The sequence below is a fragment of the Cyanistes caeruleus genome, chromosome 7 (genome assembly GCF_971803275.1).
Source record: "Cyanistes caeruleus chromosome 7, bCyaCae1.hap1.1, whole genome shotgun sequence".
NCBI classification, from domain to species: Eukaryota; Metazoa; Chordata; class Aves; order Passeriformes; family Paridae; genus Cyanistes; species Cyanistes caeruleus.
The window spans coordinates 8,945,586-8,970,000 of NC_141707.1; the positions used below are offsets into that span (position 1 = coordinate 8,945,586).

The 24,415-nt window shown below is 40.9% G+C and overlaps 1 protein-coding gene across 5 annotated transcripts in view; it reads left to right on the forward strand.

Moving 5' to 3' along the window:
* Positions 1-24,415, forward strand: part of ADARB1 (adenosine deaminase RNA specific B1) — a 60,054-nt gene that overhangs the window by 25,263 nt on the left and 10,376 nt on the right. For all 5 annotated transcript variants that reach the window (XM_086896655.1, XM_086896657.1, XM_086896656.1 and 2 more), the window contains 6 exons: positions 4,133-5,064; positions 12,653-12,767; positions 14,561-14,729; positions 15,238-15,386; positions 15,990-16,158; positions 24,142-24,323. In XM_086896655.1, the coding sequence (XP_086752781.1) occupies positions 4,133-5,064; positions 12,653-12,767; positions 14,561-14,729; positions 15,238-15,386; positions 15,990-16,158; positions 24,142-24,323 (1,716 nt within the window). The remainder of the gene's footprint in view (positions 1-4,132; positions 5,065-12,652; positions 12,768-14,560; positions 14,730-15,237; positions 15,387-15,989; positions 16,159-24,141; positions 24,324-24,415) is intronic.

Sequence of the window (24,415 nt, forward strand, 5' to 3'; positions counted from 1 at the left end):
TAATAAGCCAAATACCTATAAATATAAAAAAAATTAGTAATATTAAACAATAAAACTTTCTGTTATTTGAAGAGATGATAAATTCAGAAAGTTTTTGTTGTGGGGTAGCCTGTGGTTGCATAACAAGAATTCCTCTGCAGAAGCCAGAATTAAGGTGATTATTTTTGGTTCAGATTAAATATAAGACAGTGATGATGTCTTACATTAATAAATTAATATCCCTGAGAAAACAGTGTTTCAGACTTCACTTTTTAGAGTTTTCCTTCTTTATTCTTTGGTCATAGAGATGCTACAAGATATTTGGGGAAAGAGATGGTTATTTGGAATGTTTGTTTTTGGTTGCTTTGCGTGGCTGGTGTGTCTGCAGCACTCTGAACACTTGGAACACAAACATGTGACTCCCCTGACCTTTCTCTTTGATCTGTTTTCTCCTTTTTCTAAAAGATGCTCTGAAGAGAGCATGTGGTTTTTTCTGCTTGTTTTTAAATAAAAAAAATGACTTATTTAGAACTTCCCCAGGCCACTAAATGAGAGCAGCAGTATAAGGGATAGCTAGAACCATCTTTTGATTCAGCTAAGAGTCATCTAAATTTAATGAATTGTGCTCCAGATCAGACAGAGCAGGGGGAGTGTCTCTCATCAAGCAGGTAATGGAAGGTCCCCAATGGATAAAGCATCTTAATGGCAGATGCTTTTTAATTACAGGGAATAAACCCAAAAATAAACCAGCATGTCCAGATGGAAGGTTTATTTCTTTACTGGCATAAAAAATTCCCCATACCTGTTCCCTGCTTTGAGTGTTCTTGGGTTTGTAAGCACTCAGACAAAATCTGGGGGGCAGGACTGTCCTTCTGCTGAAGTTGTTGGTGCCAGCTATGATTTTTACTCTGCTTGCCTCCACAGACATAACTCAAGTACCTAGTTGAAGCTTCCAGCTGTTTTTAATGACTAGAAAATACACCAATTTCATGAAAAACATCCAGTTTTTAAATCATGGGTTGTATAAATGATTAAGCAAACGGGATCTCAGTCATCAAGTGTTTATTTTGTGTTAATGCTACTTTAAATCCTTAAATACACAGCAGATATGATAGACTTCAAAGGGCTCTCTAAAGCATTCATTCCTTGAAAAATTAAATTTAAAGATTGGAAATACTAGATTTCTGTAAAATCATGCATGACATCCAGTGTTGCATATTAGAATCATAAAACTTTAAAAAACAGCAAATAAATCCCAGTAAATGCAATAGGACTGTCAGGTGGAGGATCAAAGAAAGCAATGGGAGATGTTTTCATGCCATTTGTAATGAAATGCTGAAGAACCTTGATCAGGACTTCGTGGATGCCATGGGTTTATGGGGTCTTTAGAAGCCATTAGGAAACTTTTTTTTGGGGGAAAAAAAAGCACATGTGGCTCCCTGCCTTGACCTCTGGAAGAAAGCAGAGCTGCAAGGCTGCCCTGGGGAGGGTCACTGTGTCTCTATGCTGGTGTGATACCCTCTCCTGGGGTCTGTTGGTGGCCCTGTCACATGTGGGGAACTGGGAGAGGTGAGGAAGAGGCAGGAGGGCCATTCCTGACTTCCCTGGAAGGGTGGCATGCCTGGAAAAGGCATCCAGGGAAAGGCTGTGCTGCAGGCTCCATGTCTGAACATGGACAAGATTGGAGGTGACATCTCTGACTTGAACAGCTTATGTTTTGACTAATCTTCCTAAGCCCTTGGGTAACTAGAGAGCATCAGCACTGCTGGGCCAGACAGGCTTACGAAAAGAACCAAAAACATACCTTCACCCTCACTCTGAGAGGGAGGGACCTCTCCTTGCAGTCCAATGACTCTGTGGGTTGAAATAAGCACAGGCCCTTTTGGTTTGCACAGAAGGTCTTTCATTTTTCCATCACAAATTTGGATTTGGATCAACTCCACAGTTGCCTCCTTTCCTGGTCTCTCGGTTTGACTCAGGATCAGCTCCCTACATTCTTCCTCTCCAAGTTTCTTCCACCCTGCAGATTCTCCAAGGCTAACAAAGCCTAGTAGCTCTCAGGCAAGGAGTAGTTTTCTTCCCTTCTCTCTTAGTGAGCCAAGGTAAGCTTGCAAGTTTATTTCTTGCTCCCTACAAGTCCCTCCTGTCAGGACATGGTTTCCCCTACCTGACGAAGGAGTTCCTCCAGCTGCTATACTTTTATGCAAAAGTTTTTCTTTTTAATGTTCAGCTGGAGTCTGTTCAACTCCTATTTTCCTTCTGTGGTTTCTGGTAGTGGTTTTCATATAAAAAAGAAATTAAACCAGAGACCATTAATTAGTGTTAACACAATTATTTCTGTTCAGCCTTAAGGTCTTGGTGGTTGATAACAAATACCTGGTGCCACCAGTAAGGGCAGTGTTTTAGATAAGATGTAAGAAACTCACTGTAAGGAAAGATCTAAAAATTTTCTCCATTGTCCTGGATTCCTCCACCATAGATATATATTTTTATAAGGAATATATACATGAACACTGTGTTGACAGTTGTGGCCCTATAGCCTTCATTCCCCAGGCAGTACGTTTGTTGCTGAACAAGAGCTCCTTGATTAAATCTAGCAGATTTTTAGCAATGAAATGCTTCAGAATTTCAAATCTTGACCAAATTTAATTGACTTAATTGCATGATCAGTACTGTACAATTCTTTGTTGTGCTGCTGTGATTTAATGAAATGTGTTCCTACTTTGGCATTTTCTTTTGATCTGTTTTTTTCCTTCCTTTTTTTCTCTTTGAGCACCGAAAGGAGTAACCTATCGAGCTTTTGCTGGAGGATGTTATAAATGAAAATTTAGTAACCATTCCATCAGCTTTGTAACCTGGGTGAAGTGATGTGTGCATGGTAGGGGATTTTTAGGGAAGACTGAAAGCGTGGCTGGAATTTGTCACTTTATTTAGAGAGTTTCCACCTGGTTTGCTCTAATTTCAATGACCATTTACTACCTTGGATCAGTGTACAAGTAATACAGATACAGTGAAGTTTTGTAAGAGCAGAGTTAAAAATACTTGTTCTGTAACATTTGCCTTTTCATTCACAAATGCCAGTAGAAAGCACAAATAGTTAATTTACTTAGTTTCTTCATCGGGGTGAAAATGAGGTCTTTGAACTTACAGCAAATTTAATTCCTTATAGATAGCTCTGACATGTCATTACCCCAACTTATATTTTTGAAAACAAATCATTAAATTAGTATTATATTGTCTTTCCTGCCCTCCCATTAAAATATTTGCACTGTGAGTGTGCAACTTTTGTCACACTTTTGTCCTGTATAGCCTTAGAGAGGATCTCTAGTGATTTTTGGGTTTGTAGCTCCATGACAACAGTTTTCTTGACAAGGAATTATGCTTGTAAATGATAAAAGATTTTTTTGGTAGAAGGCTGTGTGGAAATATATAGTTTTGTTGTCCTGCTGGCACAGGGGGCAGCTGAAGTTCCTGAGAAAATTGGGATGAGGTGAAATGAATGTTTAGAAAAAGCATAAAAAACCCACTGAATTTGAAAAATATAGAATAGCTAAAGAGAAATAAAAACATTCAAACACTCTTCAGCCATAGTACCTACTAAAGAGCTGCCTAATTTTTCATTAGTTTTCATTGTTTTCTGAATGAAGGTTTTATTTATGTAGTTTTTAAATTTAAGCAGCTAAAATCACTGTGGGAAGAAAAATAACATGACTAAACTGATAATAAACTAGAATTAAATATCTGTCTCAGAGTTGTGGTCTTAGGCATCCATTTTTACATATGGTAGTTGTTTGTTTTGTGGGCATATGTTGTTGTAGCTTATATTGTTGATTTAAAGTGTTTTTGAGGCTAAATATAACTTGATAAGGAAAAGCTTCATTCCAGCATAATTAAAATGAAAAAAAAAAGTTGTAGTGACTTTTTGTTGTGCAGTTGTATCAAGTGTGTAGTTTGAAGATGGAGTGTGTTACTTCTTGAATTACTGAGAGGTTGTGTTACGTTATCATCATCTCCAGTTGTATTGCAAAAATTTTTAACCTGTGAGCACACATCACTTAACCAGTTACAAAGAGAGATAAAGGAATCTATAAATTTTGCATTTACAAGATCCTGCACCGAAGGCATTGTAAGTTACTCTTTCTGGGCACCGCAGGTTCGAGCAGCACCGACATTAAAGAAAACCGCAATGTGGACAACGTTCCCCCCAAGGACAGTGCCGGGCAGGCGCCTGGCGAGGGGACCCCGCTCTCCAACGGCGGTGGCAGCAGCAGCAGGAAGAGACCTTTGGAGGAGGGCAACAATGGCCATTCCAGATTTCGCCCCAAGAAGAGGAAGAAAACGCCCGGCCCTGTTCTGCCAAAGAACGCCCTGATGCAGCTTAACGAGATTAAACCCGGTTTACAATACAAACTCCTCTCCCAGACAGGGCCGGTCCACGCCCCCATGTTTGTGATGGCAGTGGAAGTCAATGGGCAGGTGTTTGAGGGGTCTGGCCCGACAAAAAAGAAAGCCAAGCTTCACGCTGCCGAAAAGGCTCTGCGCTCCTTTGTCCAGTTCCCAAATGCCTCAGAAGCCCACCTGGCCATGGGCAGGACTCTGTCGGTCAACACGGACTTCACATCTGACCAAGCAGACTTCCCCGACACCCTTTTCAATGGGTTTGAGACTCCGGTCCCTTCTGACGCTTCCTTTTACCTGGGCTCCAACGGGGACGGGTCCTTCGGCTCCAGCGGGGACTACGGCTTGCCGTCGTCTGCCGTGGCCAGCAGCCTTTCCCAGTCGCCTCTCCCCCCGCCCTCACCCTACCCCATGGCCAGCGGGAAGAACCCCGTCATGATCCTCAACGAGCTGCGCCCGGGGCTGAAGTACGAGTTCCTCTCGGAGAGCGGAGAGAGCCACGCCAAGAACTTTGTCATGGCTGTGGCGGTGGACGGTCAGACTTTCGAAGGCTCGGGAAGGAATAAAAAGCTGGCAAAAGCCCGGGCTGCTCAGTCAGCCCTGGCATCCCTGTTTAACATGCAGCTGGACCAGACTCCATCTCGCCAGCCCATTCCCAGTGAGGGGCTCCAGTTACACCTGCCACAGGTGAGAAATCCTTTGGGTGTTGTGGATGGCTTTGGGTAATGACCAAGAGGAGTCAAGTCATGTGTATTGAATCAGTTTGAACAGCATTTCTGCTTCTCTAGATATGTGTGTGTCTCTGTATACACACATACGTGTGTATGTATATTTGTATTAGGTGATTTATACAGTTACAGCTTCTGACAATTCGTATTTTCTTGCACAGAGAAGAGGCTTTGTTTCTGTTGTTTTCATGTTGTGTTAGAGAGCACCAGTGCCAGCCTGAATTACAGTTTGTGCTGGGGAAAGATTGAATCACATCTTGCTCATCTCAGGCAGCAAGACTTAGATGGAGTTCAAAAGAGAATTACTGCTTTAAGTGAAGTTATTATTTGATACAACAATTTTTAGCAGAGAAGAAAATCATTCTCTCCTGCAAACAGAAAGTGTTGCAAGTCAAGGTCAGATGAAGTAAGACTGCTGCAATTGCCCCTGGTTTCCAGGGTGTGAACACATTCCATGTGCATGTATCCAGCATGTGTGGTTGAGTGGCTGTCATCTGAAGGGTTGTGCTCTAGGCAAATGAATTAACATCATATGGGAATTACTTAGGCAAGTGAATCTGGTTGAGAAATAATTTAAATCATATAATGAACTAGGGAAGGTAGCCAGCATACCAGACACAGATCAGAAATTTGAAGTCACTAGAATGGAGTAATTTTGAATTTTTTTAATGCATAAAATTTCTCCATTCTTTTCTTGTTTATGTTTCTTCTCAGTCAAACTACACTAATAATTGTTAGACTACTGTCTTTCTACTGCATCTGTTGGGTCGTTTTAATGATATTATTTGCCCATCTAAATTAAAATATTTGTCTGTGAATTCTTTTTCAGCTTTCTGTTTATTATGAGAATTTCAAGGCTTTGACCTTTTATATCTCAAAACTGTTGTAGATTTCATTAAAATTCTAACATACTGTTCTGATATAATAATGTGGGGTCAAAGAGTATAAGTAAATGTGACTATTTTGAGTACATTGTTTTCACAAAGTAGGTGGATATTATACATATTTCAGGCCTTCCTATAGGGTTTCATTTTAATGTTGCACAGTTGTGTTACTGATGAATGTTTCCTTCATTTTCAAATCCAGGATCATGCTGTTTTAAGTACTTACAATTTCTTCAATAGATTCAGTGATTTCACACTGCATTCTCTGCTTTTAAAAGTAGATTTGACCCCAGACACCAAAAAAATTTCATTGCTAGTAATTCATGTGTAATTAGTTCTTGCATCAGTAAAGTGGTGAAAACTGGAAGAGGGAAGTGTGAAAAACCCAAGCTGAGCTGGGAAAGATGTTACATGGGTGCTGCCTCATTTAGACCCTATTTCAAGTAATTTTTTTTTTCAGGAGCTTTTCATCTTGTCATCAGAATGTCATCAAGCACTTCACTGTGGTGCTTTGCTCTGAATTATAATTAGCTGTTACTGGAATTACATTAGGTCTTTTACATATTAGTGGTTTTGGTCTGGTATGCATTTAATGATTTAAGCATTTGTGGTGTTGTCAGGTCCTGCTTGATTTATCTTTTTTTAGAAGTCTGTGAGTTGTTTAATTATTTTAGACATTGTTTACTGTTTAAAAAAGTGTTAAATTCAGAGATAATCCTAAAGCGGGTGAAATCACAAAAACTGGAGACTGCAGGAATGATGTAAATGGGGCTAGGTTTTGATACAATCAGTGGACAAAAAATGTTGATTGTGTTGGAAAAAATGAAAGCTAGAAATATGTGAGGGGAGGAAAAATTCAAATACCAAGTGCTTAAGGGAAATAAAAGTAGTACAGCGTGGTTGTGCCCATGAAGATGTTGGAATTGACTGCCTGGGTGGTAGGTCCAAACCTGCCTGTAGCTCATTTGTGGTGGGAAGAATGGAGTTGAGAGGAGAGATGTTCCCTGTGATGGTGGTGGTCGTGACTATGGCTAGATGTCTGTCTGTGACCCCAGCAGATGTCCTGAGAGCTGCAGGTGCCCCAAAGAGAGTGAAATGCAGAAACACATGTGCAAAGTATCAAATGGTACAGAAGGGTTGCTAAAATCAAAAATTGATCCTTCTGAAATGGGTGTGAGAATAATCTTGTGGTCTGTACAGGGGATTACTGAGGTGCTGATCCTGTGGTTCAGTTCAAGCTTGTCTGCTTGCTCGGAGCTTGGTCTGTTGTCAGAGACGAAGGAAGGTTTCCTGCAGTGAGGAACATCTCTGTGCTGCTTTTAAAAGTAGATTTGACCCCAGACACCAAGAAAATTTCACTGCTAGTAATTAATGTGTAGTTAGGAACACACTCAACATGTCCCTCAGAGTGGGTAAAAATGTCCCACTGAAAAAGTCTGCAGCTGTGCATTTAACACCTTGGCAGTGGGTGTGTTGGTATTGAACAGATTGTCACACTTGCATTAGAGGGACTTAACCTCTCCAAAACACAGACAGTATTTTTATGGTTAGCTCTGCTTTGTGAACTGATCAAAAAAGACATAGAATGGCAAAATGGTTTGGGTTGGAAGAAACCTTAAAGATTGTTATTCCCACCCCCTGCCATGTGTGCAGACACCTTCTGCTATTCCAGGTTGCTCCAATCCCTGTCCAACCTGCCCCTGAACGCTTACAAGGATGGAGCAGCCACAGCTTCTCAGTGCCATGGCCTCACCACCTTCACAGGGAAGAATTTCTTCCCAATATCCCATCTGATGCTGCCCTCTGTCAATGGGAAGCCATTTCCACTTCCCCTTCACTACAGGCCCTTGCCTGAAGTTCTCTCCAGCTCTCCTGGAGCCCCTTCAAGCACTGGAAGGGCCTCTAAGGTCTCCCTTGATCCTTCTCTCCTCCAGGTGAACACCCAGCTCTCCCAGCCTGTCTCCAGAGGGGCTCCAGCTCTTGGAACATCTTGGTGGCCTTCTCTGGAGGGGTCTCACACCTCTGTCAAAGATGGCATGGTGCTGTCCCTAAAAGAAGTTCTCAGGCCAGTACCAAATGCTTTGGAATAAAACTGAGAAAAGAACATACTAGCAGCAGTAATTCCCCAGTATATGCTTCAAACTTTCAGCAGTCCAGGCTGCTGGTGTCACTCAAGGAAAAGTTTTCCATCAGACAATGGGATCCTGCTGGTTGGAGGTATCACCTCTTCAGGCCACAAAGGGCTTATGTTAGAAAGCTGATATTGGAGGTTTTCCTAATGTTATTTCCTCAAACTGTTTGCTTAAAATGATAACTGATTAGTCAAGGCGTGCAGAGAGCTGGAAATTGAAATCATACACATTGAAGCTTAAATATAGTTATTTAAATTAGAAAGCTTGACTGTTGTGAGAGGAAGCAAATTGAGCTACACAAATGAACAGTGTAGCTGCAAATGAGATAAGTTTGAAAAACATCACTAGAGAGAGTATTATTAATCATCCACCTAATTCAATGTATCCTTTCTGTTGTTGTGGACAGACATTGAAACAAAACCTTAAGCAGGAGACATGGGATGAGAACCAGTATTGAATGGCTGCTTGTACCTGATGTGGTTTTTTTTAGTCCTGGTTCAACCTGGGACAAGGGGAAGTATAAAATACGATTCAAATATATAAAAGCTACACAAATAATTATGAACATTATTGGAGATCTGGGAAAGCTACATCTGGAGAGGTACAGAGAAGTTCTAGGCAGTTGTAGCAATGGATTGCTTAATGTATACAGGAGAATAAGAATGTGATGGATTCAAACCTGGGAAAAAGGTAATATTGAATGTATTTATGGAAATATCATTAATTATGTCTCGGAATAATTGCCGTGGAATTGGAAGAAATCTACAGGATATATTAGCATAAGCAGTGAAAGACTCTACAAACAGGCAGAAGTTTTTTAAAATCATTACAAGGAAACTTCTCTGAATTGTGTGTGCTGGTCACTGTTAAAGGGGAGGATCTGGTTGACCTTGATTTTACTTGCAGAGGGAAGTTCTCTTAAGCCATAAACTCTGAAGATAAGGAAAAAAAAAAACAACCAAAACAAACCAAGGGGGAATATTTCTGTTTGAGAAGGGTACCTGGAGATCTAAGAAAAGCACAAAGGACTGAGATGTCTTGGGTTAGTTCCTTTGAGAGCTGTGAGCTATTGCTGCTGCCTTTCCCACTGTCCAGGGGATCACCAGCATTCATCTTGGGTGGTCTCCATGGTCATTCAAGGTCTTCCTTCAGCTCCAGATTGACCTGAGCTTCATCAGCTCCAGAATATTTTCAAGTGTGAATGATCAGGGTGGTTCTGCTACAGCATTGCTGCAACATTTGTATTTAACCAAAACCAGTCTGTGTGTGTAGAAAAGGAGTGGGTTTGCTGTGACTTCATCAGAGAAGGGAACAACGCACCCAAAATAACTTGGAGCTCACATGCCTTACTGAGCCAACTGTCAGATATTTTAGGCCTTTCCTTTTTTGAATTACTCAACTTGGAATAATGATTTAATGCAGGGGTAGAGAAACTGTGTCAGATTTTAGAGCATTCACAGAGAAGGTGAGGCATAAGTTCAATTTCTGTCCCAATTAATGTTTATTTATATAAAAGACAGTAGAGTCAGAATGTGATGTGAAAGATCCCTGCTCAGGCCAGTCAGTGACCTGGGGTTCCTGTGGAAACAGCTTCAAGTCCATGGTTTTGAAATGGGCCAGCAGGATGTAATTTCTGACCAGTAAGTCTTGTTCCTGGTGCTGCCTTATTCCCTTCTCTTCCCTGCCCTTAACTATGTCAATATAATAGACATAGACTGCCTGGGAGACAGGGATAATTCTTCTAATTTCTTGGGGGAGTATTCTTATCAAGGATCAAAATCTTAGTGACTACATCTATAGGCATTTACCAGTGTTTATTCCTCACTGCCCAGCTGTTGTCACATAATTTGTGTATCAGACAGAAATAACAAATCTTGAATGTATCTGCCTGTTTTCTGGCAGTGATTTTTCTTTTTCCTCCTCTCCAGTTCATCCTGGATTGTTTGCATCTCCAAGGTTCATTTTGTCTCGCTTGAGTTCTGTTAAGTCTTTCTTATGAGTCCTCCCCAGTGTCTGGCTCTAAGTTCATCCAAGCATTTTCAAATTTCCTTGCCAACAGCTTAGTTCCAGGCTCTGTGAGATGCAGCTCCATCCTGTTCTGCTGTGCCAACTTACATCTTCCTAGAGGAGCTCACTGCATGCTCCTTTGTATACCAACACTACAGATTCCTCTGCTTTGCTTGTTATATGGGGAAAAAAAAAAGGATTCTTCTGGAAAAAGCTAATGGATCCAGCCTGTATCCAAGCTTACTACCCAGCAGCCTTTCAAGGAGCCTTTGTCAGTGGCAGTAGCAGGGAAAGTGGCCATGGATTTCTTCCCAGAAACACATGGCATGTTCAGTTCTCAGTGCTGGGGAAAGCTCCTCCAGATACCAGTCATCACCCACCACCTTGTTTTTGTTTTTGTTTTTTTTTCTTTTTTTTTTGAGAAAAGTCAAATCACATTGTTTATTCCCTGGATACCTTTTCTAGCATGTTTGAAAGCCTCTATTAAGCATAGAATCATAGCATAGTTTGGGTTGGAAGTATTTCCTGTCTGGAATAGTTTGTTTCATATTATCTATATTCCATCACAATGTCATTCAGCATGATTTTACAGTGTGCTGTCCAGCACATCACGGTATAGAGCAGAGCAGAAAATAGATGGATTACAGAAATGAGGGCATAAAACTTGCAACTGGGAAGCAAGTATCCATAACTATGCAGTGAGACTAGGGATAAAACATGGGAATGGGGATTCTGTGCCTTGGCTGTACAGTGATCTGCCCTCATGGCTGCAGGGAGCTTAATAATATAAGCCTCTTGTGTCTTATTTTTCCATTTCTAAGACCAGGATGATTAAAAACCACTCAATTATTTGCCTTTTGTGTACTGACCTTAAAGTTCAGCTTTCTGCATTAGGTAAGTTCTAGGACAATTAAATGCAGATTTAGTCCCGTGTGGTTGTGATGCTGACAGAACATGGACTGTAACTCAATTTTGGGTCCACCAACAGAAAGACCATGTTAGAAAATCAGTGCCTGACCAGACATGTTCGTGACCTCTGAGCCAAATTGCGTTCCTGAAAAATAGATGGAGTTTCAAGTGTTTGAAGAAAATTGGTGTTTGCAATGTCGAGAGTCTTCTGATTCCACAAGTTGAGTGATTGCAAAACGTGGATGAAGCTGGTGCAGTTGGGACCTGACTGCTGGTCACTGTGTTCTGTCAGGCTCTGGTGAGAGCTGCTGAGCTCTGTAATCATGACATCCAAGCTTCAGTTATTTCTTGGCTGCTAAAGCTTTTCCAAAACAAAGTTAACATTGAGAGCATGTCTACATCATTTCTAGGCTGCTGGTTTTCATGAGCCTTGTTATGGAAATGGGGGTGAATTAGGCTGGTGGCCTTTAACCCCTTTTCTTTATTTTATTTTGTTGTTTCCCCTTTTTCCCTTGGGCATCTAATACATCTCTGTCATAGAATGGTTTGAGTTGGAAGGAACCTTAATGCTCATCCAGTCCCACCCCTGCTATGGGCAGGGATACTTTCCACTGTCCCAGGTTGCTCCAAGCCCTGTCCAAGCTGGCCTGGAACATTTCCAGGAATGGGGCAGCCACAGCTTCTCTGTTCCAGTGCCTCACTCAACATCTGAATGTCACTGGTGGGTGTGACACAATACCTGTGTCTGTGTGGTGTGTGAAGCTGTGGGCCAGGTGTGCACACCTAGAACATCTCAAATACTGTTGGTTATTAACACATGCTTGCCTTGGCTTCAGTTTCTTTTCAGAATTTGGTCTAGACTCATTTTTTCTAGCAGTTACAGCTCCAGCTGCCTTGCAAACAGCAGGTGAGATTAGCTGCAGTGCTGAACTGGATTGTCTGTCTACAGGAGCAGGACTGCTATTTAGAAATTTTCCCTCATTTTAGAATTTACCCCCACTTACAGACTGACTTGAAGTGACTGTTCAAGTTTTCCTGAAAGACAGAAATCTTTCCTAATTTTGAGATATCTTATTTGGGCTTATGCACTGATGTTTTCTATTCCTAACTTTGTATAGATCTTGTAAAAATAGGATATAGGAAGTGCTAAGCTAGGGTGAAAACAAAATTGCCCTTATTTATATAATAGATAAGGAACTAGATTGTTATTAAAGGTTCTTTTGAGTGTCATGAATTATTACTTCAATCTTATTGTCAGGCTCAATGTTGAGGATACTGAAATGATGTGTTTTGAGGTTTGAGCATGAGAATATGGACTTATCTGTCTATGCAATTGTTCTCCCAAGCCTCAAATGTTCATCAGGCTCATGGGCATTAGGTACTTCAGTGCTTGGCTTAGTGCTGTTTGACCTTGTTTTGGTAGACATGGAGCATTCATACCTCTGCTTCTACTTGCAAGGGATGCCTCAATGTCTGTTTTTAAAGTGAACAATAAAAACTCACTTCATTTGCTTTGTCCACTTATTTAAAAGTGTAAATCTTTATAACTTCATGCTCCTGTAATTTTTCAGTTATTATTTGATTTTTTCATGTGTGTTTCTGTGTGGTCCTACAGGTGTTAGCTGATGCTGTTGCACGCTTGGTTGTAGATAAATTCAGTGATTTGACAGAAAATTTCTCATCTCCACATGCACGTCGAAAAGTCCTTGCTGGAATTGTCATGACAACAGGTACATTTTAATAAAAGTAGCATTTTAAATGCTTAAATATGAGAGCTCTCTTTACATCTAGTAAACTAACTTTTTTCATTCAACCAATTTGAAATGTATTTTTACTGTTTAATCTTGAAGGTGGACTAAATATAGTAATTAAATCTCGGGTACTTACAGGAAAATTAGACCTGCAAATACTTCTTTTTCCACAGAGTTCCAGTCCTCTGCCTGAGACATCTGAGTAGCTCACAAAATGTAGGTTTTAAAGTTAATCATGAAACTTTGGGGGGATTTTACCCATCAGTATTCCTGGTTTGGGCATGTTATGTAAGAATAACTCTCCTTTCCAAGGTTTTAAGATTTTGCACTTTGTTCTTCCTGCTACATTTTATTCTTAGTGCTCTATGTCAGTCATTTTAGTAAAAATATTGTGAAGAAAGCAGTTTATGTTTTGGCAGATGGCAGTGGTGTTCACGTGTCAGCAGTGGTGTCATGGCTCCCTGGGTGCTGACACGAGATCTCTGCTTGTCCAAATCTCCCAAAACAGTGAAGTTCTGCCCTAAATTAATCCATGACCATGCTGTTGCTGAGTTTTCCTCACATTAAGGTTGATCTTTGTCTGCAATCCATGTGAACCCTTGATGGAATATTCATTTTGAGGCTGTCCCAGCTGTGTCCTCCCCAGTCTCTTGCCCTCCCACTCACACAGGCTTTTGGGAGATTTAAGAAGCCTTGATGCTCCTCAAGCTCTGCTGAGCAGCAACCAGACCTCCATCTGGTAATAACACTGTGTTAGCCCCAAATACATGAGGAACATGCTGTAGTTTTGTTTATTTTGTTTTCTGATGTTTAATGGGTTTTCATGCCATTTACAGCTCTGTATGTGCAATTCCCAGAAGAGTCATGTGCCAAAGAATTAAGACTTAACTAGCATGTGAATACCTTTTGATTAACTGAAGAAACAGCTTTACACAGAATAAGAAAATATCTTTTAATGAATACATGTCTGGGGAATGTTTGGAATTAAATGACCCCATTGCAAGCCTTGTGTTACAGCTTGGTGCTTCTCCTCTAGCCCTGTGGGCAGGAGGGCTGAGCTGGGCTCAGGTTCATTTTAACTTCTTGAGCTTTTATTCCCCCTGAGTGTTTTGCTAAGGGGCATTTTGACCTGTCTTTCTTAGTCCTTCAGTAAGGTGGATTTTTTGAGTGATAAAGGCAGTTTTCTATATAGAAATCACCCACCTAACATCCTTTTTAATTTCTGTTGCATGGGATAGAAGAGCTACACGTTATACTGGTAATCTTTCCAATGATTGAACATTTACATTTCTTCTTTTCCTAGTTTTCCCTTTGCTGTTGTTGGCTCAACACCCTTCCATAACATGTTGTTGCTTTAATAAACCAGTGCCTTTCAGATTTCTAAAGTGAATATCTGCACAGGTGGCCAGAAGCTACAGCTGAAAGTTGCTGACTGCCTGAATCTCAGGAAAAAAACCACTTTGGATCTTGGGCTTTAATAATTCCTTTTGAAGCAGCACTTTTTACCTGCAGGTTTCCAATTTTTAACTTGTCTGAACTCCAACATGAGAGTAGTTCTCATAAGAACCACTGATGGTGCTGGTGCAGGGAGGTATGGCTGAGTGAAGCTTTTGTTTTAAATAAATTATTAGAAGAAAAAACATTTCTTCTTGCTTATTTTAGAAGCAAACAACCAAAAAAAAAAAGAGTCTTGTTTTGGTTCTGCAAGAAGATCACTCAGTGCATTATTTGTGATGTTAATTGCATGTCCTTGCTGAAATTTTGTTTGGCAGGTACAGATGTGAAAGATGCCCTGGTAATAAGTGTTTCTACAGGAACAAAATGCATTAATGGTGAATACATGAGTGATCGTGGTCTTGCACTAAATGATTGCCACGCAGAAATTATAGCTCGACGGTGTCTGCTGAAATTTCTGTACACGCAGCTTGAGCTTTACCTAAGGTGAGCTGGAGGGAAAAAGGTGATGGGCTGATCCTACAGAGCTGAAAAGGTGTCTGTAGAAAACATCTGTCTTCATTATTTCAGTGTAAAGCACTTGTCCTGTTGCATTAGGATGCTGAATTTAGAACTCGTGCCCTTTGCCTTCAGGTTTGAGTTGAACGAAACATTTCTTCAGTGAGGTGTCAGTCATGAGAGGGGAGGATGGGGAAAGTAACTGGCAATAATTTTTTAAACTGTAAATATATAAATGAAAATAATATGAAGTGGGGTAAAGATTGCTGATATTTTATTTAAGTTCCTGAAAGCTCTTGACACCTGGGATTGCCACAGCTCTTTGTTTCAATTTGTCTCAATGATCCTTTAATTTTGTTAATTGTCATAACTGTTAGATTTATATTATAGAATTTTCAGCCATCCTGTGTTTTTTAAATGCCTATTACGCCTGCCCAGTTTATGCCTATTTCCATGTTAATGTCAGTTTTGACTCCAGCTTTCTTCTCTGTTTCAGCAATAAAGAAGATCAGCAAAAATCCATTTTCATCAGATCAGAACAAGGCGGGTTTAAGCTGAAGGAGAATGTGCAGTTCCATCTCTATATCAGCACATCTCCTTGTGGTGATGCTCGGATTTTCTCACCCCATGAAGCAGCACAAGAGGGTATGACAGCAGTCCTCTTCCACCCAAGGGAGCTTAAATTATTCTTGGGGCATGTACAAGTGGTATGGTTAAAATTTAGGTGTCTTCTTTCCTTTTAGCATAGAAGTGTGTTCTAAGTTCTCTTCCAAAAAAATCTGAGCTGTACTTCCTCTGTGGTAGAAGCTCAGTATAGAGTGATGAGCCCTGTGGTCTTGAAGAGGCTGATGCTAACTGAGATAAGCCAGTGAGTCAGCAAGTATTCCTACAGAACTAACCATCCCCTTTCCCTGTTTCCATCTTTTAACAGCAGCTCTCTATCTGCCCCTTCCACAGTCTGTCCATTAACTTCATTTTAACTCTGTAACACACAGAGCTGAGCTCAAGAGTTGCCTGCTTCCTACTGCTCCTTAGGTGAAAGTTTGGTTTAACTGCAAGTGTGTTTTGGAAGGCAGTATTTGTGAGAGGTGTCTGATGCTATAGCTAAATCGCCAAGAGCAGTAGGAACTGTGATGCAAGCAAGTAACTACAGGCAAATACCTCAAACCAGTCTTTCATATTGTGATTCTAATGTAAAACCCTTTGAGAATGCTCCTCAGCTGATTCTCAGTGGTTTTTGTCCTTCAGACCAAGGGGACAGACATCCCAACCGCAAAGCCAGAGGACAGCTACGGACAAAAATCGAGTCTGGGGAAGGGACCATCCCTGTGCGCTCCACTACCACTATCCAGACGTGGGATGGGGTATTGCAAGGAGAGAGGCTGCTGACCATGTCTTGCAGTGACAAGATAGCCAGGTGAGACACTGAATGATTGGTTTTGTTGCTGTTGATGTTACTGCTGAAGGAGGGCATAGGACAAGGGGGAATGGCCTTAAGCTGAAGAAGAGTTGGGTTAGATGGGATATTGGAAATAAATTCTTCCCTGTGAGAGTGGTGAGGCCCTGGCACAGGCTGCCCAGAGAAGCTGTGGCTGCCCCATCCCTGGAAGTGTTCAAGGCCAAGGCTGGACGAGGCTTGGAGCAACCTGGGATAGTGGAAGGTGTCCCTGCCCATGGCAGAGGGGTGGAATAAGATGATCTTTAGAGGTCTTTCAATCCAAATCCATCCTGTGAGTCCTACAAGAGAGGAGGAGTGCATGGTACCTGCAATGAATGAGCAGGGAATTGATGGGCTTATCTCACTGCTTAGACATAGTGTGAGGGTGGCTGTCACCCCTGTGATAAAGCTCTGATTCTTCACCTGCAGTTGGTGTCAGACCTTTTGCTGGCTTCACAGTCAAGGTGTAGTCATTCTGTATCATTACAGCCACATCAAGTCATGACAGCTTTGATTTGTATTTCTGTCTCTGGGGAATAGCAGAGGAATGTTTTGCATTTTTTTCCCCTAAAGTAGTGTAGTATTAGGAAAACAATACAATAAATCTATTGCATTATTTATATTTAGATATTTTCCTCTGATTTCCTGGTGATATATGTCCTTGCCCCATCTTTGGAAATGTCCAAAGTCAGGTTGGAAGGGGCTTGGAGCAACCTGGGCTAGTTGCAAGTGTCCCTGCCCATGGCATGGGGTTGGAATCTACTCCAGCACAAATCATTCCATGATATTAAAGATGCCTTCATTTTCCATACATAGTTTAGTTTTTCATTATTTTTTATGGTGAAAAATGTGCCTGTTAAAAATTCCTAATTGATGGGCACTTCTAGTTTTACTCTAGAATTTTAATTATAGCTTAAATTTATTGTTGAAATTAAATATTTTGTTTCCAGAACAATATTTTAATCAGTATTTCATCAAATTTCTTTTTTGTTGTTATTTTTGACAAAGATCAAAATATTTTTGTTGTTTGTTTTCAAAATCATAAATGGACAGAAAAAATTCATCAGTAGCATTCTTTAACAAGCATTTGAAGTATGGGAGAGTTGCAACTTCATAACTTTTATTTTAATGAGTCTGTGTGTTTGCAGCCTTTGTGGACTTGCAAAGTAGATGAGAAATGCCAAGTTTTTCAGCTAATGATACTTCAGTTATTTTTAATTATATGTATGTTATCTATGTTTTCATTAATAGAGCTCTGCTGTTTTCTCAAGTCACTGTTAGCCTGATTCAAAGTTTATTAAAGATATTAAGTTGGAAGTATTCTTGTGAACTGCATATGCCAAATGAAAAATAGAAGAGGAAGGTTATATAATGGTTTTGTTCCTTTAGTCTTGTCTCAAGTAATCAGCATGTCTGCTGGAGGAAAACATTTTATTTTAGGTTAAATACCCCTAACATAAATGCATTGGGCCTTTCAGAAGCTAGGACAGGCAGCTGGGGAAAGGTAATTCTACAGAAATGACATTTCAGCTTCTTTTTTAATATTTTCAGTAAAATTCACCAAATAAATCCCCCAGTTTCATGCCAGGGGCTTCTCCCAACCACCTGACTTAGGATTCATGCCACATTCTTTTATCACATTGTCATTGCAAATATACATAAAAAAAGCCAGTTGTTGAGCTAGAACACATTTGACTCTTTTGTTGATTTTGTGTGATGCAGAACAGAATCCATCTCTCGCTTCCATAGCTAGCTGTCACCTCTCCTTGGGGCTAATGGGAATAATTTTGTTTGTGCCAGTGAAGGAGGCAAATAGAACCCCTTGACACAGAACAAAGACTGTATGACGGGTAAGGAGGCCCAAATTTTCATCTTCCTATTATTTCTTTATTTTATTTTATTTTTTTTTTACATTGCCCTGATGTATTTTGAACATTTACATTTAAAAGAGTGCCTTGCTCCAGAGTGTCCAGCAATCAGTCCTCCAGTATGCCTCAGTCCCAGGAATTTCCACTGAGCTTTGCCAAAGGTTCACAGTCACAGCCTGGGAAAGATGTGGATGAATTGGGGGTGTGGGGCTGTAGTTGTATCAAACTGCTTATATCTGAACTGCCTCATCTGTGTGGATTATCTATATAATCCAAGTTGCTGTTTCTAGCCTTGGAGTGCTTTGTTGCAGTGTGCTGCCCAGCACCCTCTTAGACCTGGTAGGAACATCCAAGAAAAGTTGTGAGAAATGTGAGAGGGCCACGAGTGTAATCCCACTTGGGCTGGAAGCATTAAAACAGGATTGTCCTGGTGTGTTAGAGATCAGTGGCTCTGCAGTAAGGTGTTAGGGTGGTTTCTCAGCAGAGTTAACATTAATATACATGCCTTTGTTTTAAATGTATCCTGGCCTGGTGCCATGGTACTTCACAACATTGATTTCTGTCATTTTTCTTTTGATGTGTTTTTCTGCCCCTTTTTTTTGTTTCAAATAATTACTTCTCATTAAACATTCCAGTTAATGGCAGATGTCCTGCTGAGAAGTGCAAAATTCCTTTTCACATAGTTTCTTACAAAAGCTCTAGGAACTGAGAAAAACTTTCTAGGTTGAGTTATTAAAATGGAAGTCATTGGTGCTCTTCTACTTCAAAGAAGAGAAAATATTTTTCTGATAATCTCTTGTGTGAAAGAACATCACATACCCATCCACTGGCTTTGTTTCGTGCTCATTCAGAGTGGGAAATCCAAACAGACATTTGTAACTTGATCTTCCTCTTTTTGTCCCCGAAAGTGAGCATTTCTCCTTACCAGTTCTTAACCCAGTGACAGTAGCTGATGTGAATGGTTCATCCAAGTGACCACTCAGCAAGCAGTGTAGTCAGGCCTCTTTAGGGCATAGTGATGTTCTCTGCAGCTTTTCTAATACAGTTTTGCTGTATTTTTGCTGTATAGTAGGCAAAGGTCCTTCATGGAGATGTTTAAGTCATAAACTATAACCTTTCTGTCTTCAACAACATACAGGCAGCAAATCCAGGGAATGCCAGAAAAGCTGGGACAAGTTAGAGCTGTGTGGTTGCCTGCCTCAGTGCAGCTACAAGGGGAAAACTTTTTCATGCCTGTAACTGCAAATTTAAAATGGTATTTTTGAGAAGAGCTACTGTTGAAGACCAGAGACTTCCTGCACTTAGGATTTTTAGTGTGGGCTGCTGAGCCAGCCACTTGATTTAAAAGAAGCTCTCACTCCTTGTAAAGATATTGCTGCCTGTTTGCAGCTATGGCTCTTAAAGAGGAGTGGTCTCAGAGAATTAATCTCTTCAGGAAACAGAGAAATCAGGTTTAAAGTTGTGCCTTCTGCATGCCAGAAGGAAAAGTGCTTTCTGGGATAGTCCTACATCTTCCATAGTGACACCTTCTCTTGCTTGCCATCAGTGGCAAGTAAAAACCTGTGATAAACAAAGTGCCAACTAAATCATTGTCATTTCTTCATAGTAATTGTTGTTTATAAACAATACTGATATGAGAAGCTCTCTGAACTGTAAACACTTGTCAGGTTTTGCCTTGTTTGAGTAGTTTCAGGAGTCTCTTGTTTTCCTGAGATGAATTTTTACACAGTTCAATGTAGGCACCATTGTGGGTCACAAATAGTGACTCCCCTGTCCCATCCTGCTCTCTGTATAAAAATTAGAAACTAAGATGTTTGATATTAACATCAGGTTTATGACTTACTGCTGCTAGGCCCCCTTCAATTCTGCATTTTTTCTCAAATAATGTGAATAACAGAATTTCTGTACCTTTTGAGTTTGGAAAGTTCAGAGCAAAGTTTTTACCTGGTACATGTATTTTTAACAGGTTTTATTTTTCGCAAGAGGTACTACCAGTACACTGTGAAAGTGTTGCTGAGAGTTAAATTTTGCTTACCTTCTCATGTGTCTAGAGCTGTGAAATCAGCTGCATTTCATGAAGAAATCCACAGACCTTTTAGGAACCCAGAATCCACTGTAGATGCCCCTGAGCAGATGGTGGTCCAAAGCAGAAATGTGACAACACAGCAAGGAGGAGAGGACTCCTCTTGATTTGGTGTCAGTCTCTGGTTTCTCCACCCTCTTTTTTTAGTGCAGTGTGCTTGAGAACAGCAGAAAGGTTGAGGAAGTGCATCCATCCTCCAGACTGTTATGAACAAGATCTACAGTAGTGCATCTAGAATAAGAAAACCAGTAAGTATGATAAATGATAAATACACAGAGAGTGTCCTCTGTGTAAATTGACAGGAGTTGAACTCAACTCATCTGCAAAGGCCAAGGTTGGGGTTGAGCCTGTAAAGGTGTTGGGATGTACTGGTTAGAAGGAGCATTTCCCAACACTGTCCTTCTACTCCAACAGTGAAGGAATCAACGTTAGCTGTACCCCAGCTCAAATCACAGGGCACCTGTGCATTAGTAGTTTGAACATAAATCTTGTGGCTATTTATACCAATCTAAGAGCTTGCACTTTACATATCAGTTTTACTTTAAGGTTAAGTTTTTGAAGGTTGTCAGAAAAAAGTCTTGCAGCAACTTAAAACCACAACGCTCAGAATATGTTAAATAGCGTCATGAGACAATTTTTTTGCTCACCTTAGACAAGCATCTCAGGTGTTTCCAGTGAGAAGGTTTACATTGGAAGAGTTTTCCTGCCTGCTTCCCTGGTTGTTCTTTTCCATCTGCAACTCTCTGCTTTACATGCCTTACTTTAGCCATTTCAGTATCTGCTGATGTGATGCAGCATTCCTGTGTTCTGCTTTTGCTTGTTCTTTAGCACCCAGGTTTGGGTTTGTAAGCTACTTTTAAGTCACTTCACTTAACTCTTTTCTGGTACTATTTTTAATGTGAAGAAAAAAAAAATCCATTGTTTAATTGCTCCACTGGAGAGACAACACTGACTTGAAGTTTTCTCTAGTGCATTTTGCTTTTTCTGCCCTGCACTGCAGTGAAATACAGCATTTGGCCCCTTAATTTCAAAAAGAAATATTGCTTTCAGAAAAGGTTAATGCTATATTGGCAGCAGTTGTTGGTGTGAGTTCTAACAATCTGTGTTTGTAAACTGGAGGACAAGGCAGTTTTACCACTTCTGGAGGTGATGCCTGGTGGCCTTTTGTAAACTGATTTGTGGTGGTGGTTTCTTCTCAGTTTATACTCATAGAAGTTGTTTGAGCATACGTGCTATTGTGAGATACTACTGTTTGACAGAAGTACAGTATAAAAAAGGAACAAGAAGCAAGTCTCTATGCAGTCCTTTCTTTCACTCTGCTATGATCTGCAGAACATGACCATAAATCTGATAGGGAGAGGCTGAGCGATCTGGGGGGGCTCAGCCTGAAGGAAAGGAGGCTCAGGAGTGACCTTCTTGCTCTCCACAACTCCCTGATGGGAGGGCAGTTAGCCAAGGGTTGGTCTCTTCTCCCAGCTGTCAAGGGACAGGACCAGAGGAAATGCTGTGCCAGGTGAGGTTCAGGTTAGATATGGTGGAAAATTTGACCCTGGAACAGGCACTGGAACAGGCTGCCCAGGGAAGTGGTGGAGTGTCCCTGGAAGTGTCCAAAAGGTGTGTGGATTGTGGCACCTGGGATCAATGATGAGCATGATGGTGCTGAACAAGGTTAGTGGTTGGACTTGATTTTAGAGGGCTCCTCCAGCCTTAGTGATTATGTGATTGTTTTGGTTTTCATGTTTATCTCTCTTCACTATAACCTTCTATAACCTTACATGAGCTTCTGATATAAGAATACGTTCCTGTAGAGGAGTATATGTTCTTTTATTATGATGATGCAATTTAAAGCTAGTTTTATAAACCTAACCACCACCCAAGCCCTGGCTAATGAATATTAAGGGTTTTGGTTGTATGAGTGGTTTCTGTCCTTGCATAGGCCCATTGCTCTGAGCCCAGCATGAGAGTGTGCTGCAGTGGCAAAAGAGATTGAGCACAACCCAGCAAAACAAGGCCTGTGCCCAGTAATATCAGTTCATACAATCCTCTTTGCAGAGGCTTGCTCAGCTGTCCTCACTCCTCCTCCTCCTCTTCTGATCAGAAGTTCACAAGACAAATGCCAGCTTTCATTTTCTGTGCCAGAAAAGGTCACCGAGTGTGGGAGGAAGCAGCAAAACAATGAGCTCTGGAAATAGTGAAGTCAGAAGTAAGGAAAAGGGTCTGGCAGAGGGTTTATTTAGGAAGTAAGGGCTTGCCAGAGGAGTGCTTTGGCCTATTTTAAAATGTCTATCATCACTTAAGCACTGATCATGTTATGTAAAATGTGATGTGCCTTGTCTGCAAACCTCAGTTTGCAATGCTCAGGCTTGAATTCTTTCCAGATGTTACTTCCATAGTATTACCTGTGTCTGTAGCAGTCAGAAAGGCATATTGGTCCTGGGAACCAACAATTCTCACTTGATATCTTTACTCTGACACTTGGTTGCTGATTGTGTTTTCAGTCTTGTTAAAAATATGCCTTTGTTCCATGTAAAATACAACTCATATATTAGCACAGTATTTTTACTCACTTATTAGGGCCAGCTTTTTTATGACAGGTGAGTAAATGAATGAATATTGCCTCCATTTTCATCATCAGTAAAGATATGTAAAGAAGTAGTTTCTTTGGATTATGATCTTTGTTTTAAAACAAAACATGTTGCAAGTCCTGAAGCCAGCCTGTGTAGTTCAGTTATTGCAGTAGTGAAACAGTTGTGGTGTGGAGTTTCTAGCCTGAAAGGATGCTGATGTGTAACCAGCCCAGCACAAGCTGCAGGAAACACTGTTGACAGCATCTGAATTCCCTGTTTTCCTAGAAGAACCTTGCAACCTGGTACAGCATGAGCTTTTTATTAAGGACAGCCATTCTATGGGAGCACGAGAGCTTCTGGTGTGCTCCTCTGTTTTATCCAAGCACCAAAGGAAACTTCCTGCCGCTTCTGTCTGGCTGTTGCAGTTGGGCTCCAACACCAGGTTGGAGGGAACAGGGATTGGAGCAACTTGGGATAGGTTGTGAAGGGTGTCCCTGCCCTTGGCAGGGTTTGAAACTAGATTATGTTTAAGGTTCCTTCCAAGCCAAACCATTCTGGGATTCCAAGACTGAAATACGCTGTTTTCATGGTGCCTCAGTATTCCTCAGACCAAGGTAGTGAAAATACTCTGCAGGAGACACTGAGGTTTTCAAAAATATTTTGTGTGACAGTTACAGAGACATTGAGAGCCAAACTTTATCAAATGAACACAATTTTTAAAAAAAGAATCAAAATGAGGATTTTGCTCCTAGGCATTCTACACCCCTGCCACCACGCCTGATCCAGTGTAAATCACAGTGCTCAGACAGGGTGTTTATGTTTGGAATCTGTGAAGCAGCTAAAGGGAGCAAAGACTGTATGCATTCTTTGCATGTTTTTAGTTTTCATATTCAGTTTTGTCCCTGCCCATGGATATGGCAAGCCAGTGCACGTGCCCTTTCTGTCAGCAGGATGTGGGCTAGGGTTTGAAGGACAGGCCTTTCCTTGTGCTGGTGAGGCATGGAGGTCTTGCAGACAATCCTTCTTGTGCTCTAAGAAGGATGCTCTTCTCCCTGCCAGGTGTCTTCTGCAGGCATCAGCTGCTGTTTCTGGTGGAGAATCTCAGTTTGGCTTTCTCCCATTGAATGATTCTGTCCATCTCTGGCATTATGAGTGCTGGAAAGTGCATCACCAGGCATGTTAGCAGGGGTACAAGTTACAGAGTCTGTTCCTGTTTTAGGTCATTTTACTCAGGATTACACTGAGTATCCCCTAAGCTGATCTCTGAAAGTCTGGCAGGTGTCACAGCTTATGCTACCATGATCGTGTGCTGGTCAGGAGAAGGTTTGAAAGTCTGGTCCATTGTGATTAACTGCTGTTATGTCTGGCAGATGTTACTTGTTCCATTAAAAAGAAAGTGTTTTTTTTTGTTTTTTGTTTTGTTTTGTTTTTCCCTCCCTCTTAGGTGGAACGTATTGGGTATTCAAGGAGCCTTACTTAGCCTCTTTGTGGAGCCAATTTACTTCTCTAGCATCATCTTGGGGAGTTTATATCATGGGGATCATCTATCCAGAGCCGTATACCAGAGGATAGCAGAGATAGAAGATCTACCACCTCTTTATACACTCAACAGACCTTTACTTAGTGGCAAGTATCTAATGGAGAAGGCCGTGCCGGTAACTAAGTCTGTCGCAGTAGCATTGTGATTTTGTAGTCCTCAAAACCTTGCAAACTGTGTG